The sequence below is a fragment of the Alligator mississippiensis genome, chromosome 16 (assembly GCF_030867095.1).
Source record: "Alligator mississippiensis isolate rAllMis1 chromosome 16, rAllMis1, whole genome shotgun sequence".
Classification (NCBI taxonomy): Eukaryota; Metazoa; Chordata; order Crocodylia; family Alligatoridae; genus Alligator; species Alligator mississippiensis.
The window spans coordinates 3,822,827-3,846,774 of NC_081839.1; the positions used below are offsets into that span (position 1 = coordinate 3,822,827).

General features: G+C 47.0%; 1 protein-coding gene across 2 annotated transcripts; it reads left to right on the forward strand.

Moving 5' to 3' along the window:
• Positions 1-492: 492 nt before the first annotated feature.
• GNA11 (G protein subunit alpha 11) lies at positions 493-23,681 on the forward strand. 2 transcript variants are annotated; one of them, XM_019484077.2, is made up of 7 exons: positions 493-649; positions 11,713-11,897; positions 13,360-13,514; positions 14,768-14,896; positions 16,473-16,602; positions 17,301-17,454; positions 19,245-23,681. In XM_019484077.2, exons 1-7 carry the CDS (start codon positions 637-639, stop codon positions 19,433-19,435), a joined length of 957 nt encoding a protein of 318 aa, XP_019339622.1. In that variant the 5' UTR covers positions 493-636; the 3' UTR covers positions 19,436-23,681. The 2 variants fall into 2 exon arrangements, with proteins under 2 accessions (XP_019339622.1, XP_014460411.1); XM_014604925.3 differs by lacking the exon at positions 493-649 and adding an exon at positions 6,106-6,289.
• Positions 23,682-23,948: the final 267 nt, after the last annotated feature.

The window sequence follows — 23,948 nt, forward strand, 5'->3', positions numbered from 1 at the left end:
GGGGGTATTGGTTGTAGCCGTGTCGGTCTAAGGACACGGGTAGACATGGGTAAATCAAATATCTTTTTATTCGACCAACTCAAATAGTTGGAAAAATTTTTCTTGGCAAGCTTTCGGATTTAAATACCCTTCGCCAGGCTGAGGAAGCATCTGCAGTTGGTGTGTGCTCTTCTACACCCCTGTGTCCGTGTACATGTGTCAGGTGCTGTACATTGGGATCTTTATCTCAGCTGGGCCCTTAAGGAGCTGCACTAAAAGAATGGACCTAGGATCTCATCTAAGGGATGTCTGGAAAGGAGAGGCTTCACATCAGCTCAGAATAAATCAGACGTGCATGGCAGCAGCCGTATTTCTGCCAGCAGGCGGGTATCTCCCTTGATAGGCTGTTGCTGACAAAGGCGTAGTGCTGATAACGTACCAGCTGTCTCAACTTTGTCTCCCACCCCTCCTTTCTCCTTCAAGGCCTTTTCTTCTCCCCTCGTGATCCCACTTGTTCTGGCCTTTCCGCCTGTTTCAAGTGATTGTCTCTCTTTCCAGTCTCCAGGCTGCTTTTCCCCGTGGCTTCGCCTTGAGCGGCTCCTGCTTATCAGATGAGATGCGAAGCCCTGCTCCCGATTTGTGCGCAGCTTTGATCTCATGGCACTCTCTGGTGAGCATTTACCGCAGAAGAGTCGGGACACCGTCTCTCTCTCTCTGCTCCTGTGACTCACCCGCTCGCAAATCCCAGGTGGACCCTGAGGAGCAAAACCCCCGCTGTCTTCCAAGCTACCTAGACGGGATTGTAATTCTGACTAGCAACAGGCACGTCTGTGCGACTGAGCAGAGGGGCATTGTCGGGAAGGTGGTGAGGAGGGGTTTCCAATGGATCTCAAAGCAAGTTCCATGTGATGCATCATTTTTAATGCACTCAGTTTACCGAGGTACAGGGAAATATCTGCTTCAGTTATAAGTCCGTGGGGGAGATAAAGACGGGCCCCAGGAGTCCTGACCTAGCAGAGCACCTATCCCTGTGTGTAACCCCTAGTATGGGCCTAAATTGCACTGATTTCAGCACCTACGTGAGTGCATCCATGGGCTGGAGCTTCTGAGGATGCCTGCACCGGGGTGTGTTGCTTGCTGTCTCTGCTCTGCATGTCCACTGTAGGAGCCAGGCAGTGAAAGCATCCTTGGTGCAGAGCCCCGAAGCTGCATTTTGGGTGTGCTCAGTGGTGGCACATCCTTTGTGGGGTTGACCTCCTTGGTGGCACAGCTGAACTGCCATGGTGTAGATGCCCTCTGTGCCTAGGCCACTAGTCTCTACTCTTTTGCAGGTTTTCTCCTGCTCCAGCTGGAAGTGGCTGTGGTACACTGCATCTCTTGCTTTTAAACCAGTGGTTTTCAACCTTTTGGACTCAAGGTCCCCACTTGGGAAATGCCAGATCTTAGCTCTCACCCCTTTCTTGACTATGGGAAAAAGAATAACAGCACTTTTTCTGTTGCAAAGAACTCAGTAAGCCTGCAACAGATCAGACACTCTGGATTTCCTATTGGGTTTACTTTGTCAAGCAGGTAGGTGTTAGCACACCTAGCAGTGCTAATGTTACATGGCACCCTTAAAAGGGTCTCACAAGCTCCCCAGGGTTGAGAATTGGGGCTTTTAAAACAGCAACATGATCTGTGAAGACTTTGGGGTAGCTGGTTACCTGAAGTTGCTGCCCTTAAGGAGTTAAGTATGCAATGATTTTTCCTAAAAAGAAAGAGCTAAAGATGAAGGAGGGGAGAAAGCAGAGACAGCACTGTGAGGGCTTGGCTATCCAGCCTGAGACCTTCATATCTTGATGACCAGCGAGTATCTTCTGCAAGGAAAAGTAAACCGTTTTCAGTCTAGGCCTTTAGATATGGTGTTCTCTTGGGATTGAGGGGAGAGAGCATTGTGCCTCTGTTCTAATTAGCTGTTGAGATATGGGCTGTGAAGACAACTGCTCTGAATTTGCCCACACATTCAAGATCGCATGCAGTAGACCAGCACTTATCTACAGGGAATGTCCCTGGAGATCACACACCTAAAATGCTTTGCTGGCTTTGTTGGAGCTTTTTGTTTCAGCCACCTTTTCAACCCCCACCCCGGACTGCGCAGTAATGTGGAAGAACCTGTTGCCATTCATTATATCCCCTGCTTGGCATTTCTGCCCAGGCTTTGGGGAAGGCAGAAGAGCTGAGAGAGCGCTCCACTGGTGCCCGCTAGCAATCAGAAGCCTGGAGGGCAGGAGATGAAGTGAAGGAGGATCATAGCTGGTGGCATTAGCTGATGGCACCGCTTGGTGACGAGCTGGGGGAAGACCGCGTAGAATAGGGGGAGACAGGAAAGTCTGATCAGAAGCACGGGGAAGCAGTGGTAGAAAAATTCTGGAGGGAAAAGAAGAAACTGAAGCTTGAAAAGTTGGAAAAATATTCAGGGAGCCAACAGAAGAGGGACCAAAAATAGCAGGGCTGCTGTCTAACCTGTCTGCAGCACAGCTCTGCCAAGAGGTCATGACTTGCTGCTACGCTAGGTGCTGTACATACGCATGGGAGATCCTGTTCCAAACCAGCTGATGGTCTAAATGGAGGAGATGAATGAGGGGAGGAAGAAGCAGGAAAGGAAGCTCGGGTCACGTAGGAGGTCAACAGTAGAGGTGGGAATAGCTCTGGATTTCTAGGTCTGTGCCCCCTGAGACGATGCTCTCTGATGAGAGGGAAGGTTAGGAAAGCCCAAAAAGACGAATCCAGGCTGGCCTGTGTCAGCAACAGAAGCAGATGGCTTGGACAAATGCAAAACTTTTACAACTTTCTTTTCCCAAAGGAGTTCGGGTTGCAGACAGCTCTTGGGTTGCCATCCTCTGAACTTTGCATTTGGGACCCACGTGTGGGGGGGGAATCATCAGAATGATTGCACTCAGACCTTAGCATCAAAGCAGCACAGGAACTTCAATACCCAGTTCTTCTACAACTCCAATTTACAGCCAAGGGAGGTGCAAAATAGTTGAGAGAGTTGCTCAAGGTCAAAGAGGAGCAGTGTTGGGGGTGGAAGTCGAACTCAGGACTTCCCGCCCCACTCGTGTGCTCGGTCCACAAGCCCCTGCTGCGCTACAGCGATGCGGTGAACTCTGGGGGAAGTTCTGCAGGCAAAAAGGCAGTTCTTAAATCTTCTAGTCGGCCCCTGCCTCTGACCCATGGCTGCCCACAAAACTGTCCCCAGATGCAACAGAAGGATGGTGCATCAGGCACCGAGCTTATCCTAGGCAGGATGACACCCTTGTCTCCGCTGTGTAGGCAGAAAGGAGGCTTCCCCTCCTAAATGACCGTCCAAGTAAGAGCCTCAGCTGCTGGGGCAGGGAATGCCATGGTGGCTGTCCAGGTGATGATGAAGGAGTGAATGCTGAGGACAGAGGACAAAGCAGCTGGGACCAAGGAGTGACCACTGACAATGGAGAGTTATGGACTCAGCAGTTGGAAGAGGCCAATTTTTGGACCTAGGCAGACTGTGGGACCTCTCACTCACAAGCATCTCCTCTATTCTGCTTGAATTGGAGACTAGCAGTTCGAACTAGGCACCGACAAGAGCGACAGCTGGCACTGGACAGTAACACAGTGATCGGCAGATAACTGCCCACTTCCCAAGGGCACAGGCATGGCAGGGGGGACCGGGAAGATGCAAGAACTGAACTGGGAGGATAATGGAGCAACAGTTATCACTACAATATCACGAATAGCAGCTAGAACCAGGCAGTTAGCACTGGGCACTGATATGAGTGAGGGGAGCAGCAGCTGAAGAGGGCACTTGCTGGGAGCGATGATGGCCTGGCGAAACACAAGAGTGAGCCTGTTGGCACGGGACTGGCATTTGGATTGCTCAGGACTGTCCGGTCATGGGAGCAAGAGCTGGAAATGGGTATCCAGAAGAAAATGCAACAAGAGAAGCAGATCCTGCTTAGGAGGGAAGAAAGGAAGAACAACTGGGAAACCAGGAACATCACCAAGAAGCCAGACAAGGCAGGAGAGACGAGAAATGAAAAGGAGACAAAGGACAGGCAGAGCAAAGAAAGAGCCTAAGAAAGGCGGAATAAAGGCGGAGGAAGGAGACAATTCCCCCAAAGAGCTGAGTGAACATTTGGTCCTTTTGCTTCGTAGCGCATACAAAGAGTTAGAAAAAAATCAAGCTCGATGCCTATGGAAGAGATTTGTGGACTATGAAGCAACAGTGCTTGCACTGTAGCACTCATACAAATGAACGGGGGGTTGTGATTGCAGCTGACTCTAGATACGGACTTATCTTGGCTTACAACAGGAGAGAACAACTTAACAGTTGGAGTTTTCTTTTCCCTTTCCCAGCAAAGAGGTGTAAGGAGCATGTCCATGGATTCTCTCAGCATCTTTGGCCACGTTGAATGCATGATATGAGCTAACAAGGAAAGGAAGACCTTCACGGTAAAGAGGTGGTTTGGAAGAAAAGATGAGCAGATGAGATGGAGCAGCACGCACAGCATGCTGTGGAGTCTCCACCACAAACACACAGAGGAAGCTGAGGCTAAAGAAGTGGAAAGCATGGGAAGGAAACCTGATCACGGGCTAAGACAGCACCGAGACTTCTGCCCCTGGGAAGAAAGACGAGCAGAGCAATAGCAGCCAGATGCAGAAGTTAGAGGACTCTAGCCAACATTATAACCCAGTGTGGTCAGCTGTTATGGGGAAGGCAGTGATAGAGGAAGAGCAGCTGGCATCAGCAGCCCAGCCAGATGGGTCAAGGGTGAGGTTAGCTCTGACATGTCTCTGAGAGAAGGTAGAGGGGAAAACAAGTACCAGGGACAGAGCTCCAAGGGGGTTTCCCTAGGGCAGAAACTGAGCTGTCCAAGGCCGGGGCTCGAAGAACTGCAGTCCTCGAGTGCAGCCCTCTCTACATTGGATGCCGTCCTGTGATCCAGGGAAAACCGCTGCAATTTGCACCTGTAAGCAGGACAAAGGTCCTTCCCCCGGGCTCAGAGTATTCTGCGGGCGAGCGTGTGCACGGCCCTGTCCTCTGGTTTGCGCGTCGTGACGTTGACCCGGCACGATGGTCAGAGGCAGCTTCGCAGCACGACCCACACGAGCCAGAAGCAGCATCGACCTCTTCTGCGCCGCTCCTGCAGGACAAGACCTCGACCATTAAAAACAGGGACGAAGCCGCTCCGGATGCGCGGCGGTCCCGAAGTTGGTATGAGACCTGCCCAAAGTAATGCCAGCCCGGGAGCCCCGAGCGCGTCGGGACCCCCCCACGGCCCCGGCTGGAGAATCCACATCACGAAGCCAGGGCTGCGCCCGACCTCGGGCAACTCTTCCTCCATCTCTGCTCACGTCGGCCATCGGCTCCCCTCTCCGAGGAAGGACGAGCCGCCACGCCGGACTTTTTTCCGGCACAGGACGAGCAGGCGGCTTCTCCTGGTTTCTGTTTTCCTCCTGGCAGCCCCAGGTCGCGAGGCCGGCCCAGCCCGTGGGGCAAGGCGGGGAGCACGGCTGCAGCCAGGCCCTGGGTTGGCCTGGTGGGGAAGGCAGGGGTGCTCCCAGCTGCCCAGGAGGGCCCAGGGGCTGATACAGAGGGGCAGGGCACCTCCCTGGGGCGCTAATTCCCCCCATTAACCCCTTCCTTCCTGCAGTGGGGCCCTGCTATTGCCTATGGTGCACGGAGCAGATCCCAGCCTCCTCTTCCCCCCTCCCCCTTGGCTGGCAGCACTCCGCCACCGTCCCACAATGCCCCGCGGCCCCGCCCCGCTCTCTAACGCGCGCCCCGCTCCCTCCCCTCACCGGCCAACCAAACTTGCGCGCTGACACCCCCCCGCTTCCCCCTCCCCCCTCCCCGTGGAGTCCCGCCTCCCTGGCGCCAGGCGGCGTTCCGATTGGCCGCCGCGCCCGCCCGTCGGGGCAATGTTTTGAGAGGCAGCGGGGTAGGTTGTGGCGCGCGGCGGCTCGGCGGCGCTGAGGGGGAAGAAGCGGGCGGCGGCGGCCGAGGAAGAGGAGGCGGCGGCGGCGACAGCGGCAGCAGCAGCGGGGGGGAGAAAGAGGAGGAGAAGGAGGCGGCGCGGGCGCGGCCGGGGGAGGCGGCCGGGGTGGGGGGCGAGGCCGGGCCGGGCCCGGGCCGGGCCGGGCGGGGCCGGCGGGACCATGACCCTGGAGTCCATGATGGCCTGTTGCCTGAGCGACGAGGTGAAGGAGTCGAAGCGCATCAACGCCGAGATCGAGAAGCAGCTGCGGAGGGACAAGCGCGACGCCCGCCGCGAGCTCAAGCTGCTGCTGCTCGGTGAGGAGACCCCCCCCTCCCCCCCACCTTCCCCTCCCCTCCCCTCCCCCACTCAGGGGCCTGCCCCCCCCAGGACCCCTCCCCCCAGGCCATAGCGTTGTCAGGCCGCGGGGAAAGCGGGGGAGCCCGAGCCTGGCGTCCTGCTGCTGTCAAAGGTGGTGATATCTGTATCTATATATATATCTATATCTATATATATGTGTGTGTGTGTGTCATATATATATATATGACACACACACACATACACATATATATATATAGAGAGAGAGACACATGCATGTACGGGCAAGAGATGCCGCGCAGAGGCCGTGGCCCCGGCTGGCAGGGTGCGATCTCTTCCGTGTGTTTGCTCTCTTGGTGCGTCTGTGGCTGCGGGAGATGGTAACGGGGATCGCCGCGTGGACGCGGCTCGTGTCGATCCCCGGTTCGGTCCCGAGGCCGTGTAGCAGGAAGGAGCGTCTCTGCGGGAGCACGGCCTCTGCGCCGTGTCGGGCCATTAACGACTTAGAAAACGAGGGTGGAAGGGAGCTCGGGAGGTCGCGTCTAGTGCAGCCCCCTGCTCCAAGCGGGACCAGCCCCGACTCCATCATCCCGGCCACGGCTGTGCCCAGCCTGGTCTTAAACACCTCCAAGGATGGAGGCGCCACCACCTCTCCGGGGAGCCTGCTCCAGCGCTTTCCCCACCTTCCTCATGAGAGAGTTTCTCCTAATATCCACCCCAAACCCCCCTTGCAGCGACTGGAGACCATTGCTCCTTGTTTGTTCGAGGAGGGTCTTTCATAGATGTATGGATGTCCGTAACCGTTTAAACCGGTCTACAAACGGGAGGCCTGGCCGGGATAAAAGATGAGGTGAGGCGAACCTGAAGACAGGGAGGAATAAGGTGCGCCAGGCCTTTGTGAGGAAGAGAGAGTGGTCCGGACGTCTAAAATCTCCCCTGCTCTGGGATAAGGGTGTAGTAATTCAGGTACGACGGCGTTGGGAGTCGCGGGAGACGTGTTGGACGTATGCGAACGGGGAGCTGCAAAACGTGGATTGAAAAGGGATGGGCAGATGGCAAGCTTGAGTGTCAAGAGGGGGCTGGGCTCCTGGTCACCCAGAAGTTTGAAATTAAGGTTTTCGCAAGCATTATAACATCCCGCTGCTGTTTTATGCTTGCTGCCGTGGTCCTCCTGTGTCTGTGGCTTTTGCCACTTTGAATAGGACTCAGGTCCCATATAAAAGAGTCTGTTCGTTTAGGATCTGTCCCAACCTGGCAGGTTTTAAGTGTTGATTCAAGTATTCGTGTTGGTGTGTTTGTGATTTCACACGCAGGGGTGCTTGTATTCCCTTTTGTAATTTTAAGCAAGGTTGCGTGCAGTCAGGATTATAACTGAAGGCACCAAGGAGTCCTCTGGGTCGCTGTGTGGTGCTGACAGTTCAGTGTGTGCTCTCCTCCTAACTGCTATTGCCTTGCTTTTGAGATGCTGGGGTGATGGAGATGCTGTGGTCCTTCAGATGAGATGTAAAATCAAGGTCCTGATCACCTACGATCCCTGAATGTCCCATGTCCGTTTCCTTCAGATCCGTTCTGTGCTGGTGAATTTCCCTCCCTCAGATTTTAATCATCGTTAAATAGTTCAGTCGAAGGAATGTTAAAACTAGTTGGAGCCATAGTATAGATCAAGCTTCAATACAGAACAGGCTGAACCATTGTTACTGAACTGGTTTTAAAACTGGTTTACTAAAAACACTAGTCTCCAAGCAGCATATGCTGTGGCTCTGACTGGTTTTAAAATCAATTCACCTACTTTCTTAATAAAACTGCCTAGCATTAGTCCTGGTAATCGCACTCTGCCCCCTTGATTTTTCTTGGCACTTTTCACGTCCTGGCCCAAGCTGTTGGGTGGCATTGTGTAGACTTAAACAGCAGTCGTGTCAGAGAGGTGGGTCCAATGGTGGGTGAAGCCAATCTCTTGTTTGTGGTTTGTAGAAACACGTGGGATCTTTTGATGTGTGAAGCACAGCATAAATGGAGAATATCATATTGCAGGCATGGATTTCTCCTAACCTATTCAGAGTTTTGAGAAGGACAGAGCGTAGTTGTAAGGAAAATGCATAGTAAGAATTTTGATTTAAGCAGAGAGGGAATTTATCCCACCTGTTTCCACTGTCCAGCATGATACAGATGGTTCGTATGGAGGTCTGAACCATAATTGCCATGTGAAGGACAAAAAACATTAGTTTATGGATCTGTTTTAACCAGTAATATGATTTCAGGGCTTCAATTATTGCCCCCTCATGTTAGGCATACATCAGTCTTGTTTATTAAAGAAAATGAAATTTGTGCAAAATTACTCTGGTCTGTGAATACTATGAAGTTAAGCATGGGGTATTGTATACTTAGGTTCATCAGCAATATTTACTATAAGCAGTGGGACTTTCACATGTTGACTGAAGGAATGGTGAACTCAAATGATTCCTTTATTTCAACATTGTCGTATAAAGAAGGTTATTGTGTTCTTACGCTGAGAGGAGTCTAGGCTCACTGGTATTCTCAATGTCCATAACAGCGCGGGTGTTTTGTTGAGGGACTGGAGAAAAGCAAGAAGCCCTTTTTTAAGGACAAGAGGAATCTCATCCTGCATTGGGTTCCTCGTAACTGCTAAAATATATGCGCAACCTGGCGCTCAAGTTTGTTTTACCGTTTCTTTATCAAAGTGCTCTGAGGCATCTCTTGCTTTCTTTTCCACCACTCCCCCCCTCCCCTTTCTCTGTTGGTTACTGTGGTAAAAGCACGAGGAAGTGTTTCTTGCCACAGTGTACTCAACCGCAAAAGATTTCACTTTCAGATTTATTTTTTTTTCCTATTTGTGGTGTAGCTTTCTGCAGCAGACTAAGACAGTTAGCAGCAATGAAAGCATTCATTTGAATGTGCAGTGAATTGAGACATTAAAAATTCTGGGCATGGGAAGAAACCTTTATATTTTTTTTAAGTCCTCTGTCCACTCCCTTTCCAGTTAGGTGTGTGGGTTTTCTGTTAGGCATCCATTTATTTACATTTTGCCCAGCAGCACGGGCAAAGAGGTGCTGCAAACGCATAAGGAGTAATTGTCTACAGATACGCCCTATTATATTACTAGAAAATGAAGCTGTTCCTTATATAGAAAATTAGGGCTATATATATATATATATATATATATATATATATATATATATATAGCCCTAATTTTCTAGTTGAAGACCTCGCTGTTCATGTTGTTGAAGCTGGGGGTGTGCCATAATTGTACCTCCTTCTGGAGATCTGAAGGATTTGTCACCTTTCTAGTATCTCTCAGGATGAACTACTCCTGGATGTATTGCTCTTGGTAATCATAGGCCATTTTGCTGCTTTACATTGGCCTGTATTGGGGTTGCTTTCCACCAAATGTGCATCAGTTGTGAGTATGGCAAAACTCTGATAAAACTATCCTGCTGAAACACTGAACTTTGCAATTTTGGAGAGTGAACAGCATACCATGTAGGATATTGCTCTGTTGAGGACAAAGCTATAGAAGGCCAAGGTGAATAAGGAACAACCTTATGTGAAAGACAGAATGGCTTGGTCTTCCACCTGCTTAGTAACCATGTTGTTTGAATAGAGATGATAGAGGTTGCTGGAGAAGTCGTGTTAGCGCAGCACCAGAGGAATCTTGCCCGTGGCATGGCTCTGTAAAGCTGCAAAGGGACATTGTTTTTTTGTTTTTACACTTTCTTCCTCACCTTTACCCTGGTCTTGACACTCTCCTTTCCAGCATCTTATTTCCCTCATCATCATCTAGTAAAGGTTACATCTTCCTAAGCCCCTAATAGCAGGAATGTTGACCTGCTTATCTGAACTTCCTTCACAGAATGAAAGTTGGAAAAAGTTGGGGTGTTCAGCACATCCCTGCCACCATGAATCCACCTGTCCTTCCCATCAGTTCTCAGCGGTAGTGAGAGAGGCTTATAATGGACAGCAAGCAGTGTCATCTACGCTGCGTCTGCCCAAAGAGCATCTGTTCAAGGCATAGTTATGCCATTCTTTTTTCTTCTTCTGCTTCTGGGCATGATGACCCTGATCACAGAAAAGGGCCGCTATCATCCGAGATCTAGTTCATTAAAAAAAAAAAAAAAAATGAAAAAGCCAATAGTTTTGGGTATTGCACTTACCCCAGTCTGCAGGCTTTCCTGTATTTCAGAATTATTTATCTCCCTTTTGTGCGAGAGACCTACACGAACCAGGACAATGAATAGACAAATAACTGTTGAATGCTGCAAGTTTTGAAGCAGAGAATGCCCTCCAATTTTTAAGTCGTTAAAAGTAATCTGTAACAGTAAGTCATGAGAACTGTTTCAGGCATTAGTGTAGTTTTCTTGAGCTTTAACACCTATTTTACTCACATTCTCCAAAGCCACCTCTCTGCTTCATACCCAAGTGACTTCCTCTTGGATAGGCTGTAACTGATGCAGGATAAGTTTGTCCATTTTAACAGCAGTTCAGGTGGCTCCAGACTCTTCGGATACTGGTTCCAGTGGTCTGGCTGTATTAAAGAACCAAGTTAGCAGCTCAGATTTTAGATGTTGTTTCCTTGCCCCTTAAGATGTTTTTTAACTTTGGAAGGCAGAAAGGAATTCTTAGCTCAAGATGAGATATTTATCCAAAAACAATTATTGTTTGTGCCTGTAGTTTAATACGTGCACAAAGTCTCTGGTCTCAGACTAGGCAGAAGATATATAATCTTGACTGTTAATGTAAAAGGAGCGGGGTGGGTGCTGCTTGAGCCCCTCATTTTGCCTTTCAGAGCACCTCTTTTCCTGCAAGCTTTACTACTTTGGAAAGGGCATTTTGGCTTGTGCGGGCAAATCATGTTGGTACTGTATAATCCTGAGTGAATTCAGCTAGAGCTCTTGTGATGCAATGGTCTCCCCTCTGGTCCACCCATTGAGAACCCAGTTTGTTTAACTTATCTGATCTTTTTTTTCTTTACAGCATACATGAGGGACCTGCGTAGAGGGTTTCTCTTTAGCTGGAGCTGTGATTGTAGCATCAAGCTGGAGTGTATGGGAATAGGTCAGGTGTGACAGGCGAGAGAGCCTTTTGACGCAGAATGTGTGGGAGTGGCTGTAATGTGAGATTTGTACCGAGGACCAGGCTTCAAAGCCTGTCAAAGAACAAAGGCTCTTCCCATCCTAGTCACTAGGCTTTTGGTAGGATGAGTCCACTGGGATACCATCTATTATTCCAAAAAATCCCCCCAAAACTAGGGCTGCTGTAATCAACAGGGCAGGTTCCATGTGCATACTATAGTGGTTACCCTGGCACAGGTTATAATACTAGCTTTTCTTTCTCCCTGTAGCGAATCCCAATTGTAATCTCTACTGACCTTTTCTTCCCCTTTTTTCTGGTCTTTTCTTTTTTGCAGGCACTGGGGAAAGCGGGAAGAGCACATTCATTAAACAGATGCGGATAATTCATGGCTCAGGCTACTCGGAAGAGGACAAAAGGGGCTTCACCAAGCTGGTGTACCAAAACATCTTCACTGCCATGCAGTCCATGATCAGGGCCATGGAGACCCTGAAGATCCTATACAAGTATGAACAGAACAAGGTGAGCCCCAGGGCATGACTCCATCTAGGTGTCATCCCAACCCTTGGTACATTTCCTTTCCTTGGCCCATGCAGCTTTCTTATGTGTGCACACAGGAGAGCAGCTGTTCTGTTCCTCACAAACAAGGCTGTTCATAGGGCCACTCTTTTTTAGGGCTTATAACAATCACAAAAAATTTGCCCCAGGCTGAAACTTGGCTTATAAATCTTGGGTCCAGGAGTAAATTTTTCAGCCAAATATGGTTTAAATGAGTTCAACTGGCTTAAACGTGTACAAGTGCCAAGAAATCAGATTTTAGTATGTGTGCTACTTTTTATTGGCTCATTTTTCCAAAATGAGGTTGTTTGACAGTTGGTTCAGATCATTTGTGCAGTGCTGAATTTTTGTATCCGTGTATAATAACTGCTTGATATAGGGGAAGTTTTTGAACACTGAGCTTCTTTTTATGCTTTTAGAGATGGTCCCACAAGATCAATGCTGAGAAATGGGCATGTTGTGAAGTAGCTTGTAGGACCCATATTTTAGCTGGTGTGTGGCTGAGAGTGGGGGATAGATCCCCTTCTCCTTAATGTACATAGCATTCAGTCTAGTTCTCGTCTTCCTTTTAGGGAATAGGATTGTGTAAATAGGCAAAATTTTGCTTCTTGTTGCAGCTTTATAGGGTTTTCAGGGTGTGGTTTGGGGATGTGTGAAAGCTAGGAAAATGTAACGGGCTGTCATGTTGGTTTAAGTCTTGTTTAAGCTATATGGCATCAATAGGAATAACATTCTCTTCTACCCCTACTTGAAGGAGAGACCTTCATTACAGTGGATTATGGTAGTATCTTCCATGCTCTTAAAAATTGCACAAAGCCTTAAAATGAAACCTGTGATGGGTACACTCAGGTAGCAAAACTGCTTTAACTCCCCTGATAGCAGGAAGTTCTGGCCCCCGCTTCCTCAAATCTTTACGTAGTTGGTATATGCAGTATATCTAAACCAGTGGTTCTTAACCTATTTGCCATAGTGGGCCACACTTGCAGCTCTCAGTGTGTTGTGGGCTGCACCCACAACAGCTTACTTCCCATGTATCCATTTAACAGGATATTACAGTGTGCTGTTTGGGCTGTGGGTTGAAAACTACTGATTTAAACTGTTGGTGACTTAATGATCCTGTGCAGCTGGATAAGCCATGTTAGTGCGCTGCCTTTTCTGCTTAAATCATTTGTGTCAAGGACCTTGTAATGCTTAAAGGGACTTCACAGAAGTGACAACTATTAAAAATGCAAAATTGAAGCATTTCCTTTTTACCCTAATGCTGATCCCAGAAAATACTGATCCGGTTGTTTGTCAATGTGTAGTTTGCCCATGGTTGTTTTCCCTTTGTCTTCATCTGTGACCCTGATGTGGCCTTCCTTGAGGCCTCAGTAGGAGGATCTCGCTTTAATATATGCTTTGCTGTCTTTTGCTCTTCTGCCCTCAGGCCAACGCACTGCTGATTCGGGAAGTGGATGTAGAAAAGGTCACAACCTTTGAGCAGCCATATGTAAGTGCAATTAAGACATTGTGGAATGACCCTGGAATTCAAGAATGTTATGACAGGAGACGAGAATATCAGCTCTCAGACTCAGCTAAGTAGTAAGTATATAAGCACTCTGTCATAGGATATCAGTCAAAAAAAAAAAAAAAAAGCTGCCTAAAACCTTAGCAGAGGTCTGCAGTAAATAGTTATCTCACTGTAAGATGATTTTGCTGTCCTGTATTAATTTTACTTTTTAAATCTGCTTCTTCCTTTTTATTACCATTATGTGGATGCTGCTAGTGATTCAGACTGGTGGGGTTGTCTAGGAAGGGTGGCTATGTGCACTAGGGTAGGAAGTGCCTGGATATATGGCTTTGCCTGTTCCTTCACCTTCCTCTTGGTCTGCTTCTGGTCATGTGCTGTGACCATGCTTTTTTGATGCTAGTCTCATAGATTCACTTTTTATTTTGTGGACTTTGTGCTGATGTATGCAAAGAGCTGTGTGTGTGTGTGTGGTGATGAGGTTTAGTATCAGAATGCCTGGAGAGCTCTTAACCATGTTTAGTGCCACCATCCTTGTGCACAAATTCAGTTGGGTAATATGTGGAGCTGCCTACCCCTCTGCTCTAGTGAATAGAGTCCTTACCCTACACCATCTCTCATTAGCCCTGGCTCCTTACATGGCAGAAATGCCACTCTTCCCTTCCAGGCTTGCTATGGGTAGTTATAAGGGACCAAGATTTGGCCTATGCAGCTAGAAAGTCTGAGTGCAGAATAACTCAGGAAAATGGCAGTGTGTTAGATTGCATGGATATACTTCGCTTGTTTAAAATAAAAATTAAATTCTGCCCTGAGTATTGGAGATGACACAGTGCATCCAATAGAGAGAGGAGTTTCTTCTGTACCTGTTTCAGAAGAACTCAGTGAGGGTGGTGATGTCTTAAACTGGTTACTGTTGTCCTTTCCATTTGATGAGGGAAAGCTGTTTGTATCCACAGCTTTGCACATGGCTTTTTCTCTTCTCATTACTGAAGCTGAAGCAGAGTGCTTGGCTGTAACTGAGTGAGGTGTGACACATGGCACTGCGCTTACTACCGGGAAGAGATGGCTGGGGAATTGCTGTTTAATTAATAGAAAACTCGCAGAGAAATTAAATGTGCAGTACCTGTGAGGCCCTGCAGGCTCCCAAGGGGACGGACAAGGAAAGATTTCTCCCTGAAGAATGCCTTTTATTACTTTGTCCTGTCCCATTTTAAATGATTCAAGCGATATTACTATCAGTCAGGTATCTTTAGCCTCCTTGACTGTTTAAAACCTCTGTGTGCGCGCATGCTACAGTCTGAAGAGTTTCTCTCTGTGCTTCTTGCAGTTACCTAAGTGATGTGGATCGTATTGCAACCCCGGGATATCTACCAACCCAGCAGGATGTGCTACGGGTTAGAGTTCCTACAACCGGGATCATAGAATACCCCTTTGACCTAGAGAATATTATCTTCAGGTACTGAAGTCAGGACCTGTGCTCTGCTCAGTAGAACAAGCGGGTCTAAACCAGGAGGGTTTGGGGAGAAATAGTTATTTAAACTAGTAATCAAGGGTGTGAATCATGAGAAGATGCAAAAGCATGTGTTTGGGGAATACTGTGAAATTTTAGGTAAAGGGAGCTCCTATGTGTAGGGACCGAGTTAGTCCATGGTAGGATTTTAAGTTACTGAAGGGGACAGTAAGTTAGATTAAACCAATGACTTTTAGGACTGGAGGAAGAGGAATAGGTGTGTGGCATAGTTTGCTGTTAGACTTGCCTATGTCTCCAGAGAGCCTGAATGGTTGCCCAGCAGGTATTGTTCCTCCTCTTGTGTTGGCGCCCTGGCATCCGATGCATGTATAACAGCTCACAAGCCTATTGGATAAACTGGTTGCGTGCTTAATCCACTAAAGGAAAAACCAAGCTCTCTTCAGGCTGTGTTGGACTAGAAATTTCACCCTTCCAAGATTTATTTTTTTCCTGAACATTAATTACTTTGATCCCTGTAGCTTTCCCGGTGGAAGAAGTGGGGGAGAAGAGTGCTTTCTCTACACTAATGTTTTTTGTGTGCTTTCCAAAAGGGTACTCTCTGTCTAGCCTGGGCCATCAGGGTTTGACCTAGAGACCTGCTTCTTTTAATTTTTCTGCCATTGGTGTGTGGCTTAACTATATCTGTATAATAAGCACTGCATGCAAAGACACTGTTGCAAAGTAACAGTCTTCCTTCCTCTGTCTAGATACCAATCTTATCCGTGTCACCCTAGAATCAATAGTATTGGAAGGGATTGGGAGACGAGCAGGTTAAGAATTGAGGACTTGGTCTTCAGTTTCAGGCTTGAGAGAGTGATTTCTTTGAGCAGCGTGAAAGACCCATTCTCTGGGATTTGCTTTTCCCAGCTGTGAAATGGGTGTAATGCTCCATTACTAAACTGATTGGCTTTGTTGTAGTTTTGTGGTAATCTTTGCATGTAGAAGGGCAGAGCAGGTTATTCTGAGCATTAACCTTTTACAAGCATGTGACTATATGGCTGACTACTTTTAAGCTTTACCTGTGTATTTACATAACCCTGTTCAACAACATGTTCTGAGGAAAGCCCTAAAGCAAGTCTTCAACCTCTGTTATGGTCAGAAGCTTTAAATCTTAATAGCAAAAAGCAGATAGGTCTGCCACTGGTAGAGTGGGATCAGTGTGGAATTAGCTTTCTTTTAGACGGTGGCTTGGTGTGATGGATGCACCTGGCTCCAGGACCTCTGCTCAGTAAATAAAGTCAGGATTCCAGTAGAAATGGAGATGCTGAATTCTGGGGCATGTGTTCTGCTGTCAGGTTTTCTGAAAAGTGAATCAGTCAAACTTGGTGATGGCCCTGAGACTGATATTTGAGAGGGCAGAGCAGGAAGCTTGTCAGACTGTCCTGCTAGACCTGTGTTGCAGTGTCCAGGGAGGGTTGCCTTTATTTATATGCTAATGCTTTGGTTGATGAGGGGGAGAAGCTCTTACTGAACCTTGGCTGGCAATTGCTGTGACAAACTACGTGGCTTTCTCTTCCTTCAGGATGGTGGATGTTGGGGGCCAAAGGTCAGAACGACGGAAGTGGATCCATTGCTTTGAAAATGTGACCTCCATCATGTTTTTAGTAGCCCTTAGTGAATATGACCAGGTTCTAGTGGAGTCGGATAATGAGGTAAGTCAAAGTGCGAGAGCTCTTCTAGGGTGAAGAGGTATATCCTGATTACTTAGCACTTGCTACCAAAGCGCTTGGTGCCCCGAAAACTGGGAGTTGGATTAGAAAGGGTGTTTTTTTCCAGCCTTCAGTTTTTCCTGTTACACAGTGAGAACGTAGGACTCAGTGCTTTATGGGTCCTACCTTGAAAGATTCTGTGCATTTCTAATGCGACCCTCCTAAATATATTTGGCAGTCTCATGCTCTCCCCCTCCACCCTAAATGTCTTGTATCGTGGCAACCAGATAATTCCTGGTCTCTTTATAATCCAACACTGTAGCTCCTTGAGCAGTTAGTAGAGGAGTTGCCATTAAGTGAGTGGGTACTCTTTACTCTCATGAGCTAATCGCTGCCTTGGCGGGAACAAGGCATAGTTACCAAAAGTAGGTTTCAAATATTCCGCATGGCAGTGCAAAGTTCAAAATGACTTTGGCCGCTGAAATAGCTCCCTGGCTGACTTAAGTCTCATTTACTGGCCAGCAATTAAGTCAGACCCAGATGTTGCAGCTGTTTCACACTTAACCACTCCACTGAGACCAAAACCTAAATAGCGCCAGAGTGTCCCATGTAGGGAATCTCATGTCTGGGTTGATGTCTAGGGGTGTGGAGATGAGGCTAATTCACAAATGGGAGTTGATGAGATGTATTTCTTGTGTCAGAACCGAATGGAAGAGAGCAAAGCCCTCTTTCGGACCATTATCACTTACCCCTGGTTCCAGAATTCTTCTGTCATCCTCTTCCTCAACAAGAAAGATTTGTTGGAAGACAAGATCCTGTACTCCCACCTTGTTGACTATTTTCCAGAGTTTGATGGTAAGTAGCTTTTAAAAAGGGGCATTCAAACTGGAATTAAGCTTCTTGAAAACAACATGCTTCATCTGTATTAGATATGTATGTTCACGAGTGAATTTTTATGTGGTTTTCTTTCTCCATCTGTCTAGTCTGGAGTGCAGATGGGATGCAATAGAAAATTATGGGTTCAAATCTGAATTAGATGTAGAAGCACAGGTGGGGAATGAGGTTTGGGAGGCCCTTTGTTGGGCAGAAATGCCTCAGACAATGAGCAAATATGACAAGTACATTTCAAAATGTCTTAGTTTACAGATGTATAACTTTGTGAATTTGGAAAGAATGGACAGATGCAAAGTCCCTTTGTGACATTTGGCAACATCTTCACTTCTCAGGAGGAGCTACTTCCCTTAACTTTGCTCCTGGTTCTCAATTGAAATCTGGATACTTTATTTTGAGTATTAACCTCCATACATGTATAACTATGTGCGGGTACAGCTTAGATGGAAATGCTCATTAGAGTATTAAATTCATACTCCTGCCAGGGAGCCCCTTCACTGATCATCAAATATGGACTGGTTAAATTATCCAAGTCACAATGGAAGCAATTTAAAAAAAAAGCAGCAGCGTGAAATCGGTGTCTATCTGCCATCCATACTTCTGGGAAAATACTTACCTGATAAAAGGGAGTTTTCATCTGGTACTCAATTCTTTGTCACCTCTGATTTATAGCGCATTTATAAGGTGTTTCTAATGATGTAAATGATGCTGACATCTGTAAGAGTTCAAAGATAAATGAGGGACAGTGGAGGTTCAGGATTGGCAAACTTCTTTTCTTTTTTTGAAGCCCTCCTTTTCTAGCTGTTTGTTCTTGCTGGGGTTGACCAAGGCTCATTTGCAGTAATTGGAGAAACCCCTTTCCCTCTGCTGTTGGGAAGTACGGTAACTCCAGTGTCTTGTGGTAAATGTCAGATGTTCCTGCCGTGGTCTGGGATCCATCCATTGTCCCTGGTCAACGTATTGTTGTTGGCTTCCGTTGTGATTTAAGACAACAGCTAAAAATCTGTTACTCTTCCTAATGCTGCTTTTTCCATGTTAACAATTAGTGTGGTAGTTACAGCAATCACTTGAATGGTTGTGAATGGGAGATGGTCCATGGAGGATCTTCCAGGTGGTCCATGCCGTGGAAGAGTGAGACACCAGACAGGTGTCATGGATCAAGAAGTCATTTGTGATCTGGAATGGAAACTGACTTAGCTTTATGAACTGGCAGATCCATGAGAAAATAATAATATACCTTAGAGGTATTTTTAATGGAATATGACTTTAGCATGCAAAAATAGCAACTAGATTCTGTTCCACAGCACACAAGATTGTAGCTATAGGGGTCATAAGGAAATCGGTGTCCTCACCCCCAATGAACAGCTTTATTCCACTGTTGGCTAGCTCTGTTATGAGGGGGTGAGATGATTCATTTGTATTGTGTATTTGCCACTTCAGCATAGTGGACCAGATGGGCTAATCATCTGGCCAAGTCCTCCATTTGAAAGAGCACAGTCTAAAGGAACCTCTTTGAGCTTGTCAGATTATGGTATTTTGGAGCACTGAAAAAGTTAGGTTAAAAGTAGGTTTCAACCATTAAGCATAGAGTGCTCAAGGCACTATGATTTGGAGGCCACAGAGGGGTTAAATTCCTTTGCCCCTGAAACCTCCCAGCCAGAGGAAAATGGAGAAAGGAAGTGCCAGAGGAATTGCTAGTTTTTCAACTGGGTTTCAAAGTGAGTGCCTTTTACTGTTGTCCTTGTTTACTGCAGGCCCACAGAGGGATGCCCAGGCAGCCCGCGAGTTCATCCTCAAGATGTTTGTGGATTTAAATCCAGACAGCGACAAAATCATCTACTCTCACTTCACGTGTGCCACAGACACAGAAAACATCCGTTTCGTCTTTGCTGCAGTCAAGGACACCATCCTACAGCTCAACCTGAAGGAGTACAACCTGGTCTGACCTGCTCTGCCCCTTGCTCCTCCCTTCCATGGGAGGCCTTGTTGTGAAGAAAAGACAAACCGGAAAAATTTAAAAATTACAGGAAAAAAAATCTTAATTTTTAATGATGTAATGATTGCAAATTGTCTGATCTGTGGAGTGGCAAGTTTGCTCAGTGTTATCCTGGAAGTCTCATGTCTCTGTCCACAGAATAGTTGATTTTCATATTTTTTAACAAATTGCTTTTATTTCACAGTTAACGGGGGCCATGCCTCATTCTTCAGCACCTTCTTCACCCCTTATTTTTTCACCAACAGGCAAGGCGGCCTCATCTCGGGCTTTTCTTCTGTTGCTGTGTTGTTTTTCTTTTTCCCTTTCCATTCCCATGGTATATATAGGTATATATAACTTTCCAGCCAAGATTGTGAATTCACTGGACTGTGGGAGCGTGGAATGTTACTGGTCCCTTTGCCTTGTGCTGTAGGGTGCCTCCGTAATCGCTAATCCTGCTTGCTTTCCCTCCTCACCCCTTCCCTTCCCGAGGACACGCTCCATGGTTCACTGTGATGAAATATTGGAGAAGAACAATTGCTCTCCAACTCTAGCAAAAAAAAAAAAAAAAAAAAAAGGAAAAGGAAAAAACCAGAAAAAAAAAAGCCATCACTTTTCCATTCTTTGTACGATTTAGTCTGGGTTACTTTTTTCTTATCAATTATAAAAGGTATGGAGACTGTGATTTTTTTTTTTTTTAAATTATTGATGTTCTATACATAGTTTGCTACATATTGCTGTATTTTGTTCATGGACTACAAATGGTGGGAGCTCTTGGAGCAATAGCTGCTGAGCCTGGGGAAGTGCCTGACTGTATTTAAAAAAAAAAAAAAAAATAGTAGGCTCAATTCATGGAAGGAAAACTTTCCCTCTTGAGTGTGGAGCACAAGGCATTGCCTGGGCGACTTCTCTATGCAGCAAAGATCAGAAGTGCACGGAATCATCCTGTGGCATTTAAACCCCCAGATTTTGGCAGGAGCAAAGATCTTTTGAAATCTCCCTTGCTGCCCTCTGGTTCTTTCACATGCTGCCAACAGCAAGAGAGTCCCATTATCACATTTTTTTGTGCCAGCGTGTCTTGTGCATTTGTAAGAATGCCTCGGTCCTGCCCAGCGCTCGGGTTTTCTATGAGAAGGACCAGAGTTGGGTGACGCGGGTTCTGGGATGTGGGTAGGATTCTTACTGCTTGAAAAAAGATTGTGAAGAGGTTTAGGAGGAGGTGGGAAGCTTTCTTTTTTTTTTTTTTAATTTCCCCCACCCCTCCCCCCAGGTCCCTGTCTGTGCTCCCCCTGAGATGGATGCTGCTGTGTTTCTCTTTAGAGAAGTGTAGAATCTCTTTGGAGCACATGCACAGTTGTTTGCTCCAGAGCTGCAGGGTGCCTGATAACTGGGTACAGCAGTCACTTCTCGAGTGTTTTGCTAAAGCAGGATCCAGAGAATCCTGCTGTGGATAGACATCTGGCTAGCAGTGGAGTAGAGAAAGTAGCTGGCTTCACGGATACATACATATCCGTGATGGAGATTTGTTTTGGATTCTAGGTGCCAAATTGAATTCCACTGAGCAGAAGGGCCCAGAGCACTCAGGTTCATTACAGAGAGGCTGCCAGAAGCCCAGGTGATGGAGCAAATGTGCCAAGGCTCTGCTGCCTCTTGTATCTGCCTGGAAGTAGAGTGCAGTGGCAAAGCAAACAATGAGTAAGAAACACTAGGGTCCGACTCAACTCTGGCCTTACGTGAAGTCTGGGCTACTCTTAACAATTCTGTTATAATTCCAATGTGTTGCATTGAGTCCAAACTTTACGGCTAAACCAGATGCCCCGTCAATGGCATATAGGCTGTTGGTGGCTAGAGGCTGAGAAACCCGGTCTCCCAACCTGCACTGTTGAAGAGGGTGTCAAATATTTTTGTCGTCTCTTTTGTAGACTTAGCACTACATCTGTGTTTTGCACAAAACGTAACAGGAAGTCCTAAGTGCCCCAGATGCCTTTGACCTGTAACACTAAATCTGGAGTTCACACTACTTGCCAGTACTCCTGCTTTTTAGGCCTCCTTCATGTTGTTCAGAGTAGGTGAGGGAGGTCTCTGCTGTATTTCACAGAGCACTACGAAGGAAAACAAGCTCTCAGGGTAGGTGCCTGACATGTGACCAGAGAGCTGGTAGCGGAGTAGTAGCCTTGGGACCAACAAGTGAAATGCCGGGGTCTGCCTGAGAGTTGATGCTGAGGGCAGGGCAGCAACTGCTTCTAGAATAGTTACATTCCTGATCCCATAGAATATTTGGGAAAAGTGAAGGAAGAATTCCCTCATATGCCAAACAGCTTTGCACCAATTTTACCGCTTTTTTTTTTTTATTATTATCATTTTGTCTTTATGCCAAAAGTATCCTTTTTTGTACAAGGTTTTTTCTATGAAGAGGTTGTTACAATCAATCTTGGTTAGTCCAAATGCCATTCTTCTGGAGTGGATGATGGAGCAGCCCCATCTACTTCCTTGATCCTTGTGCAAATGGTTTGCACAGCAACCGTGGCTAGCTGCAGAACCAGCACTAAAAAATTCAGGCTCTTGGAACAAGCTTTCCAGAGGGTCCTTTCCAAGGGTGATGGTGGCACTTCCCATTTGAATCACAGTTGTTTTTTTGTAGCCTCCTTTTACCTGTCAAGAGATGTTGACCTGGCACAGAAGGACTGTCTTACCTTGTGTGGAACAGGGTGAATTTCTCTGAATTGTGGAACGCTTCTTGGGCTTTAAAAATTGGAGCGTGTACTGAACCGTATTGGTCAGCTGCTTGGCCGTAGCATTGGCCTGGTCACCTCCTTGGCACCATGACAGCTGGGGCAATGACATTATGTATGATGACTAACCCACTGCATGTTGGTGAAACCTCCTCTGACCTAGAGAAGGAACAAGTCACACTTGCACCTCTGGATGGTGCACAGTGGGGTAGAAGAGAAGGCATTGGGGTTAGAAGATGAACGTGCTTTCCAGAAAGAGGATGGCCTGTCCGCTCTGAGCTGAATTCATGAAGCATGGCTGCAGAACTGGTCCCCTTCTCCACCTCTCTAGTGGCTAACCCCATGACAAATGCCTACTGTACTGAAAGTGCCAAACTTCAAACCAGACATGCCTACATTATCTCCTCTGGCGACGGGTTGGGTCAGGATTTCCCGCGTACCAGAAGGAGGGATTGCGGCACTCGGGACAGAAGTCGGGTGAGATTCTCCTCTCCAGAATCCCAACCCCACAGCCTGAGGAAACGGTCCCTTGGGCACGCTCCATTCCCGTGCACTTTTCTTTTTTTCGTTTTCTTTTTTTTCGTCCTGAAGAAACAGGAAAACTCTGACCCAGTTCTGCACTTGAAAATGGAGAGACCCAAAGTGGGGCCAAGATCACCCTTTCATCCTCCCATCTACCTGAATCATTCTGTAAGGATTGGCTCTGTGGTGAGCAACCGCCCCTCCTGCTCCGTCGTGTTGGATAGCTCCCACCCTTTCTGCCTGTCTCCCCTTCTCCTGAAATCAGATTCTTTGATCTGTTGTTGCTTCCTAGCGATGTTGGCGTTGCCTTCAGCTACATTTTTGTTTTATTTCTGGGGCGGGAGGGGGGTTAATTTTATTTTTATTTTTTTTTCCACGTGTTTTATTACTTGGTAATTATTTTTTAAAGAAAAAAATGTGCTTTTTGGAGTGTGCTGACCATCGTATTGTACTATACAGAACCCAGGTTGTTAGAGTCCAGCAGAGGTAAAGTCTGTACTGCAGCACCCAGTTTTTAAAAGTATGGTTTGTGCCAATGCCCCTTCTTTAGTAGTGCCAGAGACTCTTTACAAGTGCCAATGTGGTGGAAATTATTTGGTTATACTTGTATATTATAGGATCCTGATTTAAGACAATTTAAACATTATCCTATTTAAAAAGATACTATATAAAATGCTGTTTTTAAACCTTGTCATTTGAAATGCATGTATTGTTGTGAGTGTCAGGGTGGGAGGGTGGGAACGGGGTGGGGGAAAGGAGTTTCTGAATAAGCTTCCCAGTGCCCATTCAGGCTCCAAGCCGTCTCATTCCAGTCCAGGAGTGCGATCGTTTCTTGGAACAGCCCACCTCTGGCTTCTGGGCACTGACCCTTATTGCAGAAATACCTGATGGAAATTGATTTTCATATCTTTCTCCTGAAATAAATTCTCTGTTTGAAATTGGAATAAATTTTGTTCCTAAAACCTCTGGTGGCTGCGTGCGTTTGTTTGCTTTTCCTCTTTCCCCAGGTGCCTGAGGCCGCCTCGGACAGGTGCACGGACAAACTGGTAAGAGTGAGATTTGGGATGTGATTTGGGATCAAGCAGCATCGGTGCAGCCGCTAACAGGCGAGCCGTTGATGTTGACCATGAACATGTGCAGTCTAAGAGGCAGGGTGTGCCATTGGGCACATCGAGAGCAGGGTCTGTTACCCACCGGTGTTTTGCACAGCGTGGAAAACCCACCACAGC